We start from the raw sequence: 13,419 nt of genomic DNA, 5'->3' as shown, positions 1-13,419 counted from the left end.
ACCTACGCTAAATCCGAGATTTAGCTAAGTAGATTTAGAATAAATCTCGAGATTTATTTTAAATCTACTTCGCTAAATCTCAGATTTGGGTTCAGCTACCCTGAATCTAAGATTTTCACAAACTTTCAATCCGAGATTTACAATAAAACTCGAGATATATGCTAAATCTACTTAGCTTAATCTCAGAATTAGGGTAGGTGGAAACGTAGTATTACACTTTTGCACTTTTACAACGATACAAGACCATTTGCATCGAATCGTGAATACCCCTATACACAAAGTATAGACTTTGTTGGTGGTTGTAATTTCCCCTAAACTACTGAGGTTTGGTTTGCAGGGTGTGATCTGCTCTGAAGGAGGTCACAACTCACAAGTTGGATTTTTCCTAGTAAGAAGTTTGTGAGAAATAAATCTTCACAAAATCGAGTTGGCACCACTGCATCAGTAACCACTAAAAGCCATAATTATTTCTATAAAAATGACATGGGCACTTTTGAAAATGGCTTGCGTCTCTTTTTAAAATGACGCGTGACACTTTTCAAAAACAATGCTCTACACTTTTGAAAAATGACGTTTGTCAAGTATTCCGTATCATTATATATATGAAAAACTCGCACGTCACTTTTGAAAAATAACGTGAAAAATGACTCGCGTTGTTTTTGAAAAGTGATGTGCATCACTTTTGAAAATAACGTGCGTCAATTTTGAAAACAACTGGATTGTTTCGCTGTGAACTGCGCCTTAAATTTTTACTTAGGTATAAGTAAAAAAAATTCCCACTCACCCATGAGCACTGATATTAATGAGTCATCCGGATGTCATCGACCGTATGTTTTGTCATCTCCCCATCTGTCTGCTGCAGTAAACAAAAAAAAAAAGAAGAAAGAACCAAATCATTTTCGTTTGCCGGTTGAGTCGAATCAAACGAAAATCTTTCCAACTTTTATTTCACATTCCTTTAATAAATTTATAACTGGTATTAAACATTACAAAAGAACAAAATAAAATAAAAATGTCTTCCTCAATTGTAATACCAACAACATCAGACTTTGTAAAAGTTAACGTTTCCAATTCCAAAAACGATGGCGTTGCTTTCGAAAAGAAATTCCCAAAAAGTTTAACTATAGCTGAGCTTAAGGTAAGTAGTGTCTTTTTTTTTAATATACAACACCTGCTTTTTTAATATAGGATTTAAATCCTTCGACATATCGATATTCAAATATAAATCAATAAAATGAACAATTCCAATTGGAAATTATTCAGACTGTCCAGAATGATTCATCCATTTTGTTGCATTTTGTAGGAAAAACTAGAAATCGTTACTGGAGGCAGTGCCTCAACCATGCAAATTGAACTCTACAATGGAGATCGGTTAGTTTGTAAAATCGAAAATAATGATTCTCTGCTTGGTTCGTTTCCAATTGAAGAGGGAATGCGAATGCATGTTATAGATAGTTTCCTCATTCTTGCCGATGAAGTTGAAAAGTTCGAATTAACCGACACACAATACGAACAGAAGCAAGATTCTGTGAGGAGTTTCTTGAAAAAGAACCGCCTCGGCAAGTACAATGAGGAAGAGATGAAACAAATTGAAGAAAAACGCAAGCAAGCTGCTGAAGAGGAACAACGTAAAGCTGATCTTATCACAGTTGGTTCCAGGTGCAAAGTAAGAAACAATTTTAGTATAAAAAGAATTCCCTTTTGACGATTTATCATTTAGGTACAAGTAAAAGGAAACCCAACTCGTCTTGGAACAGTAATGTACAAAGGTGAGATTGATGGTAAAAAAGGAATTTTCATTGGAGTGAAATATGATGAACCATTGGGTAAAAATGATGGATCGTAAGTTTGTTCAAAATTATGTCTTGAACTTATTCTTAATTTGGTTGAATTGCATTTTTTAGAGTTGATGGCAAACGCTATTTCGAATGCGAGAAAAATTATGGAGGATTTGTTGTTCCTTCAGGAGTTGAGATTGGAGATTTTCCACCTGAAGACACTGAATTGGATGAAATCTAAATGCATTCACGCTCACATATCCATTTGTGGAAATAATATATATTTTTTTGTAATTCTTTCCTCCTCGAATAACAAGATGCTGGATCGTTTTATTTCACGAGATTTAATTATTCTTTTAAATTTTTTTTTGTCTTAAACTAGTTTACATTGCCAATGATTAATTGCTAATAAAAAAAAGATATAACATTGCACGTAGTCAAGAATGAGTTAAATTTATTATCAGGAAACTTTTTTTACCATGTTTAATGAAAGGGTAGACAAAAAGCTTCCATATGTTTTTATAAAAACATACCCCTGTCTAACAACTCCTACACTCAACTCCCCGTGGTGAGGTAATGCCAATAAGGAGCGACTTGACTCTCCTCCTGTTCTTGGAGTTATTGAAAAACTTGCCCTGCAAGTTGGGGTTGGGGAGTTCAGCCGTTGCGGTAAGGACAGTAAATTTTGGATCTACGTGGAATATTCAACACGTTTGTCGTACAACGCCACAAAAACAATTCGGTCTGGAAGCCAAAATTAAGACTCATGTAAAGCAATTAACTGAACAACAAAAATTGGCGCTCCTAAAGCAAGTCGTTTTATGACAAACGCCAACCGTATTAGGGGTGATTAATTTCCCTAAACTGACAACAAACAGCCGAAGGGCCGAGCAAAAGACTGTTACCGGCGGTGCTTGTTCGGATGTGGATTCGTCGAAAAAGGCAGGCTCTGACGGAATGTTCTAAGTTTCAACTGCATAAAAGAGCACCTTACCACGACCCGGATCAAGGCTCTTCGCTTTTAAGCTTGATTTTCGCCCACGCTCCCACGGAAAGAAAAGACCATACCACCAAAGATAGTTTCTACGAGATAATGGAAAAAAATCTATGATCAAATTTCTACCTGCGATATTAAAATTGTCCTGGTTGATATTAATCCCAAACTAGGAAAAAGGCATCTTTGAAAGCACAGTCGGAAAGCATATCTAATAGACTTGAGCTGCCAATGAGCTGTAAAAGCGAAAACGGAAAAAGGAGGAACATCGGCTTTTCAGAAGAAAAGAAAAGAGCTATCAAGGAAATAAAGGGATGCTGTGGCAGGAACGAGGTTCGGATGTTTTACCAAAAGATAAAAAGTGCATCTAAAAGTTATTAATCTAGAACTGAAGCATGCACAGACGAACAAGAAAATATCGTAGTAGAATCGTAAACGATGCCGCAAATTGGAAAAATCACTTCTGCAATCTCTATAATGGCGATGACAAAACCAACTCCGTTGAAATCAGACAAATTGCAGAATTTAACATTAACGATGAAAGCCAACATTTCTAGACTCCGCTATAAAAACACAGACAACAGCACGAGCGCAGCGCTGAAATCAAACAGAGATTTACTTACCGCTCTACTACTTTGGTTTGAGAAGGCAATTGACTAGAAAAGCCCCTTTCGTGCAAATAAAGACTCTTATCATCCTAATCCTGCTGTATGGTCCAGCAGTATAGGCTTTAACGAAGGTAAATAAAAACTCCTTGGATTGTTTCGACAGAAAATATCCGGGCGATTTTTGATCCCGTCTGCATTGATGGTGATTGGAGACTGGGCTACCTTAAATTTTGAAAGAGTATTTCAGGAAAAAAAGACGCCTCAATCAAAAAGGTTCCAAAACAAAAAATAAACCCTAGAGTAGTTTTGGTTCCTATAAATTGTGGAAATGGTTAAATATATATGTAAATTAAAATCATTTATACATTTTGAAGAAATCGGCTTTTTAAGAGTTGAAATTAATGGCGTTTTCGATTGGCAGTCCGGAAGCGTCCGGAATCATTCTGAAAGCGTTTTATTCTTACAAAACTGACAGTTTTGTGTGAATAAAATTTTTTCAGAATGATTCCGGACGCTTCCGGACTGCCAATCGAAAACGCCATAAGATTTAATACTTTTTAAATATTTACATTAGGTGTTTTATTTTTGAAAAAAAAGTTAAAAATGACATTTACAACTTGTCAACGGTATTTGAGTCCCAAGCGAATTTAGCTATTCAATTTTTTATCTTAATTTACAAAAAACTATATAAATTGTTCAATACTGTTTTTTAAACATTCACCAGAATTTGTAAACAATTCAAAATTATTAATAAATACCTACATTTAACTCTTTCTCATTGATGTCAAATGTTATATTACCACGGCCCACGACTTAAAAGTAACACATAAAAAACATCCTTGAAAGAATTAATATATTCAGCGAAAAGAAAAAAATTAAGAAAGAAAAGCTAGTATACAGTAAATAGATTATAAAAAAGAGGACAAAGAGGCACTTAAATTATAAAAAGAGAGTTTTTGGACAGGAAAGTGGAGGGAAATTAACTGGGTGTTAAAAAGAGTAAAAATGCCTCTTTAGAGGCCCAAACGTAACGAGGAAAGGAGTAGCGACTGCGATGACTAGGTCATGCGGAGCCCATGAACAACAATGCTCCGGCCGAATTTCAGACTCCAACCAGTGTTGCCGAATGAAAAAATCATGATTTGAGAAAGATATCATGATTTTACCAAATTTGGGAAAAATTAAACAACAACAACGTTTTTCGGATTTAACATATTAAGGCAAAATTTTAAGAATATTTCTTTAGTTTGTACTTTTCAGTTTTTATGTTTACGTTAATGTAATTGGTAGTGAACAATATAGATAATGGTAACGGGCCATATTCATAGTCATATTTTAAAAGCGATTCTAACTTAATCTGGAATCTAAAGTTACTACCCAGGTTAGAAGCAGCTCTTTTCCATAGAAAAATGATTTAGAAGTGGGTCTTAATTGTCTATGAATAAGATAAACCTCAGTCTATCTTAGAAGCAGGAAATAACAGCTTATGAAAGAACTATGAATATGCATTTTATAATTTTTTCTACTTTAGAATCAAAGCAATTGTGATTTTTGACAATTTTGTTCGTGTGTTAAAGACCAATTGGTGACTCAGTATCAAGTCTATTACTAATTTTAGTTTTGAGAATTGTTATTCTTAACATCTAAGCTGCTTCTAAGAAAGACTGGAGGTTATCCTATTCAAATTACATTGGATAAACCCCAGTCTAAGATACGACCTATTAGGCCATATTAATAGATCATTCATAAGCGGTGACTTTGTCCCTTCTAAGAAAACCTGGGGTTTATCATCTTGATAGACAACGTAGACCCCAATTTCCTATAAAAAAAAGCTGGAAGAGCAATAGATGAGCATGTTCTGAAGTTAATTGCTTAGGAAATACAAATTTTTTAAAATTTCATGATTTGAGTTCAGAATTCATGAAAACTATGATAAATCATAGCTTTTGGCAACACTGACTCCAACCCAGAAGGACTGCACAGTAGAGGAAAATTTCGTCGAAGATGGCGAACGCAAGTAGAAAGATACAACTTGGCGTTCAACTGAAAGCAGCTGAATAAGGATAGAACTGGCTGGAGAAGCTTGTTGGTTGAAAATCAACTCCATAATGGATTGTAACTCCGTTAACCTAAGTAAAACAATTTCAAGAAAAAAGAAAATAATAATAAATAATTACATTAATGCAACATAAATTTAATTCTAAAACCCAATTTAAATATTTCAGTACATAAATTGTACTGTGATTAAAAGTTTTAAATAAGTTTATTAACATTTGTACAATTCATCAATTATCTGAAAGTTGAGCTCGTATTTATGTTCATAATACTTTTTCGAATGTTTCTGCCAATTTAAACGAACTTTCTTCGATCTTCGTTTGTGTGCAGCTAACAATTCTGCCTTACTTGCACCTTTCAAACTTAATTCGGTCTTTTTTCTCTCCTCTTCATTTTCATCATCAAACAAAGATGATGGAATTTTAAATAAATCTGTATTCAAAGGTGCTGGCATCGAAGTTATTTCATGCAATTCTCCATCACGTAACTTCTCTAAAACTTCTCCACCATCATTTTCACGTGATTGTGGAGTAGGCGATCGTCTGCCTCGATAACTTCGAATTGAAGGTGAACGAGGTGTATTATCGATCCAAGCACGACAAATCGGATACAAAGGAGTGCTTTCATCGTATTTCGACAAATCCAAACTACGATCGAATAATTTCATAACAAAACTTTCATGCATTTGATTATTACCAGCATTTGAAAGGTTTGCTGAATTTTTATTAGATTGTTCATCCTCTAATTCTATTTTAGATTTTTTGGGACGTCCGCGTTGTTTTTCTTTTTGTGGCAAACTTTGCATTTCCTCGTCATCGTCACTATTTGCAACCAAATCGTGGAGGGCAGTTTTTAAGCGTCCTCGAGCCATTTGCACTTCGTTTAGTTTTCTTTTATATGCATATTTGGCAGCGTTATGCATCTGAGGGATATAGAGAGTGTATTTTGTAACAAATAGAGAATGAAAAAGAAATTATTTAATTTGAAAATATCAAAGGAAAGTTAAATTAAAGTTTTTTAATTTATATTTTGAAAATTTCTGAATGCATACAACAAAAGCAGTAGTTCTCAAATGTAGCTGTCAAAATAAATTTCATTCCGTGGAAAGCTCCAACTTTTTTCCCCTCAAGTCAACTACAACAAGAAAAAAATATCCTAATTGGGTTTACATTCAACAGTTTTTCCATTGAAAATTTTTTTTGTTTTTATTGTTATCCTAAGTCAGTGCTTACATTCATATTTTTTTAGCTCCCATTTAAATTCTCTCGCAAATTAAGTCGAGCTAAAATTTGTTTAAATACGAGTTATTTGTAGCTTCATTTAAGAAGTCATATTTTCGTTTCCAACTGTTTATTTTCTATGTCAAAATTTAGCGCTCGGAAAAAAGCGAAGAAATACGAAGAAAAAAATGTCACCTAAAATTCAACGCAATATGCGTCCCAGCGAATCATTTCGCCTTTATAATGATTCTGAGAAGCTTCTTGTCAGGATCAATTTCACACCTACAAAACTCGTATAGGACTCATAAGAATCAGCTACCTTTTTCACTCCTATTGAACCGCAAAGAAGTACAATGTAAGACTCCTGTAAATATTCTCATCAATAGCCAAAAGTGGTATTCGATCCTATAAGAGTGCGCAAAGAAGTGCACTATAAGACTCCGGTAAATATTCTCATCAATAAGAATAACCGAAAGTGGTATTTGCTTCTATAAGGCTACCACGGAATACTTATGGTGCTATTCAGTATGATATTATAGCCTAGTACATAGCTGAAGCGAATCAAAAAAGTTTAAGTCTCCAAAGTCAACAGTGGACATGTTAAAGACAAGTATTATGTCAAAGTCAAAATAATAAAAATATAAATGAACAAATTCAAGAAAATACATCAGAAAAAAAGTTTTAGAACAAAAACAAAAAAAAATTAATTTCGCTGTGCTATTTTTGTAATGAAAATTTCGAAGATAAAATTTTGGTTTTTTTTTTATAAAAACGCTTTGGGCAGCTTATTTTGCTGTCGGTCGTCGTAGGGGTAGAAATCCCTTTAAACGTCAAGCAAGGAATTGTAAGTTAGTTTATTTATATTTGTATATAAAAATTGGGCCTCAAAATATCCCTTACTATCTGAACACTGTTGCTGAAAAGCTGAATAATAAAATTTCCGGCGAATTGGCGACTATACCTTTCATCTGTCATAACAAAAAGCCTTTTGGAAATGGAACACATTTTTCGAACACTATTTTTTTTTCTGTCCCCCCGGCAAATAACGAAAAATAACCCACATGGGAACGGGAAATGTCAAAATAATTTTGAGTATTTTTCATTCTTGCATAGCCCATAAGCATTCCACTAGTAGTTCTTGAAGTTAATTGGAAATTACAAAAAAAATTTCAATTTCACTAAAATATCGACAGTCGAATATAATTTGTAGATAATACAAAAAAATAATGACCAACGTCCTTCGAAATGTATCAACTTTGCGATTGGTATCATTTAGCAATACATTACTACGACAAAGAATTCTTTATCCAATCACCACCAATGTCAGTGATATGGAAAGAAGAAGGAATTTACACTGTCGAGGAATTGAGGTAAGTTAAAAGGAATTAGAATTTATGCAATCCTTGTTAAAGATTCTATAAAAAGGATTGAAATTGAATTGAATCTGGGAATTGTCGATTACATAACAAAAAATGAGTGTCTCACAAATTGTCAATTGAATTCACATTTCAGCCAATAAACACTCCTTTGCCCTTTAAGATAAGTCCACTAGTCAATTTTGGAACTGAACCTGCGACAAAACCTGTTACAGAAAAATTATCCTCGGATGTTCTGGAGGTACTTTTTTAATATTTCCAAATTAATTTACAATTCTGATGTAATATTTTTCTATAGAGTAGCAAATTAGTAAAAGAATCCCCCGGACAGTCGAATGATTCAAATAAACCAACTCAAGAGCAGTTAGATCATGTCTTCAATGTGCTGCGAAATACTCTGCCAACATTATTTATTCAACCAATGGACTATTCGGTTTATAGTCCGAATTTAATTTTTGAGAATAATATTAAAGGAAAGCACACAGTGTAAGTTAATTTTTCATTAGGGTGGGTCAAAAAAAAATCGAAATCCTTTTGATTTTATACTTCGAAAAATCGATTGCTTGACACCTCTAGAATATACTCACTAAATATGAACTCTTTATATTAATGGGAAAGTCTTCCGGTTCGCAATTTTCCATCTACTAAAAAAAAATCATTTTTTTATAAATCGACTTTTTAGCAGAATTCTTTACATATTCTTGTAGAAAATTGAACTCTCTACAAAAAAACACTTATAAACTTTTTTCATTAATCTAACCATTTGAAAGATATTCGAGGTCAGACTTTAAAAAATTATAAAAACATTTTTTACTTTAGCAAGATGTATTGTTGTAGGGGCTTAAACGTTCCACAAAAAGGTCCTGGGCATCACATTGATTGCTTTAACAATTGAAAAGATATTCGTATCCAAACTCTAATGATTTCAATAGTTTCTGGGTTGCAAAAGTCGATACGATTGTACTTTTTTCGATACACTTGGCTTTGGTAAAGTACACAAATACACTTTTACTTAATTCGATACAGTTTTGTGGTCGCGAATCTTCTACTTCTAGGGTAGGAAAATCTCCCACGAAATCTATTCCCATTAAAGAAAAATTCATATGAAATGACAATTATATTCCCCTGGAAGTCTATTGCCGATACCAATAAATTGGAGGGAAACTTTTTCATGATAATTTTCGTTCCCATATTTGAAACAAAGGAAATATTCTCAGACAATTTTTACTTGCGATATAGGTACTATAAATCAAGTTATGCATTCGTACAAAAAAAAAAAAAGTTGAGATAACATTTTTCCATGACATTACGATGATAGAGAATGCAAACAAAAGTGGGTCCCGGAAGTCCGTCTGTATGTCCGTCTGTTTGTCTGTCAGTCTGTTTGTCTGTAAACGAAGCTACAGCCTAAAAGGATAGAGCGATTGATGTAAAACTTTGTATGTAGCATTATTTGGCGACTCTCCAGAGGGGTTTTTGGAATTAATTTTTTTGGAACAAAAATATGGGTACTTGTCATATACCGATTTTAGTAAAAGTGAAATATCTCGAAAACGGCTCCAATGATTTTGTAAAAGAATTTAAATGTAAATTTTAAGAGAAGGTCTATCTTTCAATAAAAAAAAATTATTTAAAAAATCATTATTAACGGTACCTGTCATAGAACCGTTTTTTTAAATCCGATTTACTCCGAAACTACAATTTGATTTCAGATTTTGTTTTATTCTTTTAAAAAAACGAATTTTATGTTTTATTTGTTATTTTTTTTTTTTTTTTTTATATATATTATTTTACATTTCCCAAATTTCTATATAAAAAGTCTTAAAAATTTAAGCAACTCGAACTCTAAGAGCAAGTTCGTGCGACCCAGTCGTGCTAATTAGACTAATTCATGTTATTTTCATTTTTTGAAAAATTGACCTCTGTCTAATAGCTTTTGACGATTAGATTATAGCTTGAATTTTGGAATTTGCAATAAATCTGCAAATTAACAGATTAACTCATCAAGCGCTTTTTCTCTTTGGTAAGATCAAACCATTGAGTTTAAATAAGACATCATTGTATTCCAGTTGTAAACAATCTACTTCTTTTCGCTGGATCACGCAAGAACAAAATCAAAAATGCCCTCAAACATTTTTCTACCGAACTTTTTGAAGTTATTCGTTCATTAACAATTATATTTTTTTAATAATTCTTTTATAAAAGTTGAAAGAATCAAAAAGTACAATTCGATACACTTTTTATTTCACTTTCGATACAATACTGAAAGACGATTTTTTCTAGAGCGTTCAATTTCCTACAAGAATATTGGAGGAATTTAGTTAAAAGGTCGATTAATAAAAAAATGATTTTGTTTTAGTAGAAGATTGATGTAAAAATGTAAAATTGCGAAGCGTATTACTTTCCCATTAATATAAACAAGTCATATTTGGTAAGTATGTTCTAGAGGTGTTTAGCAATTTTTTTGAAGTATAAAATAAAAAGAAAAAGAGAATTTCGATTTTTTTTTTGACCCACCCTACTATTCATTAACCACGACAGAAGATTCCATTTGTTATTTATTCCAGAGGCCTATATCATTATGTAAAGACAGTTGCCTTACTACGAACAGTTGGTCATTTGAAGTATGCCTATGTTAAGTTGGAAGTTCTAAAAATTACAAAACACCCAGAAGATAATTCGGTGAGGATACGGTGGAGTGTTCGAGGTATTTCGGGTTTGAAGGTAGGTTGTTTTGGTTAAAGAAATATTAATGGTATTTAAGTGAAACATTTTTTTTATTTAATTTATTAGGTGATGTTCCAATTTTGGAAGGTTAAACTATGGAAGTTTAAGGAAATTCTGGACCAACAAGAAGCGTAAGTCTATTTATTTATACATCTTTTAGCCCTACTCAAAATCGTCCCCCTCGGGGCAAAAATATCAATGTGAAAAATTGAAAACTTGGGTACGTGGGTTTTCAAAGCTAATCTTACGACAGCGATTAGCGATGTGACAGAATTCAACATTTATCAATTAGAAGCATTATAAGTCAATTTTTCCATGTTTCGACATATTTAAGCGTATGCATTTTTAAATTTTGAAACATATAGCTAAATGTAAAGGAATTCAGATGAATGGATTTAAGATTATTAAAATCTCAAATTTTAAAATGCAATTAAATTAATCGAAATTCTCAAAGAAAGTAAACAGTTTTTTACCCACCCCAAATTGGTTTAAGTCAATCATTAATAATAAAAATTGAAACAAAACTTAAGTATAAGTCCATATTTTTTTTATAGAAATTGTTTTACTATAATTAGATTTTTTAAGTGTTAAAAGTAGAAAATAATAAAAAAAAAAAACAACTTATTTATATGAATAATCAAATTTATTAGGAACTGATTTATCTATTTTAGTTATGAAGCTTTCCACGGGTAAAAAAAATAAGTTTATTTTTTATATAAATCTGTTTAATCACAAATTTCACCTGTTTTTGCATTCCATGGTGCAAACAAATTTAGATTTAGTTTTGATTTACGATCAAATCTGCAGATCTGGATTTTTTGGCAGATTTACCCTTCCTTTCACTAATAATAATATAACTTTCAGCTGCAACTTGACAGAAACAGTTTTTTTCTTTTTCTTTGTATTGAACAATAGAAATTGGCGAATTATTTACCAATGAAAGAAGCACAGTCGAAAAAACAGCAAAATTCAATTGGTGTTTTTTATACTTAATCAGCTGCATTATTTTCTTACGTTCACTATGGCGTATGTGTAACATAATATTGCGCTTATAGATGATAGTTATACACTGCGGCTCATCTGAAAAGGTTCAATTTTTGGTTAACCTTACTTCTAGTATCTCTTTGTGTATATTGCAATTACACATCTTTGTTGTATGTAATGAAAGAACATCTTTATGCGCTTAGTTTAGGAGAAAAAAAATTGTCTTAAAGCTTACTGTTATTCTCACACGGTTGCTAGAAATTTGTTCATATAAACTAATTTTTTCATATACACATTAAAAAACCTTGAGTTGCATGGGTCAATTGAACTCAAAATTGTGTCTGTCAATAAATCTAATTGTGTTTAACATGTAAAGACGAAATCTTAAACGAAGAACAAATGAGAAAAATAAAAGAAATTTGTGAATAAGCCTAAAACTAAAGATGCATCACCAAAAAAATTAACAGAAGTTAAAATTTAGAAAGCAGTTATTCGCTTTGGAAAGTATAGAAACAACACTAAAAGTGGGATATAATTGGCTACAAAATGGGCCGATAGATGTGGAGTGATCAGAGCAGCATGCTCCTGCGCTTAAAATAAAGCTAAAAACCGGTATAACATGTATTTTGACGACGGTAAAATGGGTTATCAGAAGTGCTCAATAATTGAAGAGAACAAAACCCAAAACGTTTAAGAAAAGTTGTTTAAACATCTCTAGTTTTAATTCTTACGTGATTGGGCTATTAATTGGTATTATTTTGATTTTTTTTTTTTTTTTTCAGATGGTACGATGGGTTCTCTACTTGTTATGTAGGACCAGATGGCCTTATTTATAAGCATGTTGCCGACAGAGTAAGCATTAACACAGAAATAAATCGTTATCCTTTTTTTAAATATTGATCTATTTAAAGGTGATGCCGGATCAAAGCAAAGAAGCTAATACAGTAATTAAAGATTCACCTTTGGCAGCAGCATCTGTTGCAGCTACTGCAGCACCAAAAGTTGCATTCGTGATTGGTTTAACTACTGACATCTCGACTTGTATAACGTAAATTAAACTAAACTAAACATGCTTAAAAAACATTATGTATCAATGTTCACTATATTTCGCCTAAGTTACTTGAAACAAAAAAAAACATGTAAGTTTGTCAGAGATAAACAACAACAACCACATCAACCACAGAGTCAATCGTTATAAAATAATTTATGTTCTCTTTTTAGGAAATAGCTACTATTTAATAACAAAATAAATCGATATTGTTAACAGTTTGTTTTTGATGTTTTCTTGATTTTTAATTTCCTTTTTTTTTACTAGTTATAAACTAGTAAAACTCTACCTGAATAGTTTTAAGTGTATCAAATAATTTTAAATACGAAATCGATGTTTAGCAATATTTAGTCCCCCACTCCAAAGATTTTTTTAACGAATTCTTAAAAACGATAAAAGTTGCAAATTAATTTATTTCATATGTTACTTTTAATTCCAGGACTCCTTTCGCGTACCCTATGCGTACACATTAAACTAAACGACTTAAGAAGCTTCAAACAATTTTTGGCTTCTATATGTGTGTATTCAACACACATTTATCTTTTGTGAAATTTAGCTTTCTGAATCGGTATAAATTTATTATTTGGTTAAATAATTTTTTTTTTCTAGGGGATTGAATCCCACATTTG

At 32.1% G+C, this 13,419-nt stretch overlaps 3 protein-coding genes across 3 annotated transcripts; 2 read left to right on the top strand and 1 right to left on the bottom strand.

The window, feature by feature from the left end:
* The first annotated feature begins 864 nt into the window (after nucleotides 1–864).
* LOC129909797 (tubulin-folding cofactor B) lies at nucleotides 865–2,118 on the top strand. The gene is made up of 4 exons (XM_055986875.1): nucleotides 865–1,138; nucleotides 1,304–1,666; nucleotides 1,721–1,842; nucleotides 1,905–2,118. Exons 1-4 carry the CDS (start codon nucleotides 1,013–1,015, stop codon nucleotides 2,017–2,019), a joined length of 726 nt encoding a protein of 241 aa, XP_055842850.1. The 5' UTR covers nucleotides 865–1,012; the 3' UTR covers nucleotides 2,020–2,118.
* Nucleotides 2,119–5,625: 3,507 nt separating this feature from the next.
* On the bottom strand, nucleotides 5,626–6,429 carry LOC129909796 (protein lin-37 homolog). The gene has a single exon (XM_055986874.1). The coding sequence runs from the start codon at nucleotides 6,355–6,357 to the stop codon at nucleotides 5,647–5,649; it is 711 nt and encodes a 236-aa protein (XP_055842849.1). The 5' UTR covers nucleotides 6,358–6,429; the 3' UTR covers nucleotides 5,626–5,646.
* A 1,301-nt stretch (nucleotides 6,430–7,730) lies between these two features.
* Nucleotides 7,731–13,011, top strand: LOC129909795 (uncharacterized protein C6orf136). Its single transcript, XM_055986873.1, has 7 exons — nucleotides 7,731–8,025; nucleotides 8,168–8,272; nucleotides 8,330–8,517; nucleotides 10,599–10,755; nucleotides 10,825–10,889; nucleotides 12,525–12,594; nucleotides 12,654–13,011. The coding sequence occupies exons 1-7, from the start codon at nucleotides 7,882–7,884 to the stop codon at nucleotides 12,792–12,794; spliced, it is 870 nt and encodes a 289-aa protein (XP_055842848.1). The 5' UTR covers nucleotides 7,731–7,881; the 3' UTR covers nucleotides 12,795–13,011.
* The last annotated feature ends 408 nt before the right edge of the window (nucleotides 13,012–13,419 follow it).

The sequence above is a fragment of the Episyrphus balteatus genome, chromosome 2, assembly GCF_945859705.1.
Source record: "Episyrphus balteatus chromosome 2, idEpiBalt1.1, whole genome shotgun sequence".
NCBI lineage: Eukaryota > Metazoa > Arthropoda > Insecta > Diptera > Syrphidae > Episyrphus > Episyrphus balteatus.
Note: the sequence above shows the minus strand (reverse complement) of the source record. Positions and strands in the feature narration are given on the sequence as shown.

What these genes read in the sequence shown, in the direction of transcription:
- LOC129909797 (XM_055986875.1), top strand. Translation starts at nt 1,013, where the DNA reads ATGTCTTCCTCAATTGTAATACCAACAACATCAGACTTTGTAAAAGTT. An exon ending in TAACTATAGCTGAGCTTAAG is followed by an intron (nt 1,139 to 1,303) that starts GTAAGTAGTGTC and finishes TGCATTTTGTAG; the next exon opens with GAAAAACTAGAAATCGTTAC. An exon ending in CAGTTGGTTCCAGGTGCAAA is followed by an intron (nt 1,667 to 1,720) that starts GTAAGAAACAAT and finishes TTTATCATTTAG; the next exon opens with GTACAAGTAAAAGGAAACCC.
- LOC129909795 (XM_055986873.1), top strand. Translation starts at nt 7,882, where the DNA reads ATGACCAACGTCCTTCGAAATGTATCAACTTTGCGATTGGTATCATTT. An exon ending in TACACTGTCGAGGAATTGAG is followed by an intron (nt 8,026 to 8,167) that starts GTAAGTTAAAAG and finishes TTCACATTTCAG; the next exon opens with CCAATAAACACTCCTTTGCC. An exon ending in GAGGTATTTCGGGTTTGAAG is followed by an intron (nt 10,756 to 10,824) that starts GTAGGTTGTTTT and finishes TTAATTTATTAG; the next exon opens with GTGATGTTCCAATTTTGGAA.
- LOC129909796 (XM_055986874.1), bottom strand. Translation starts at nt 6,357, where the DNA reads ATGCATAACGCTGCCAAATATGCATATAAAAGAAAACTAAACGAAGTG.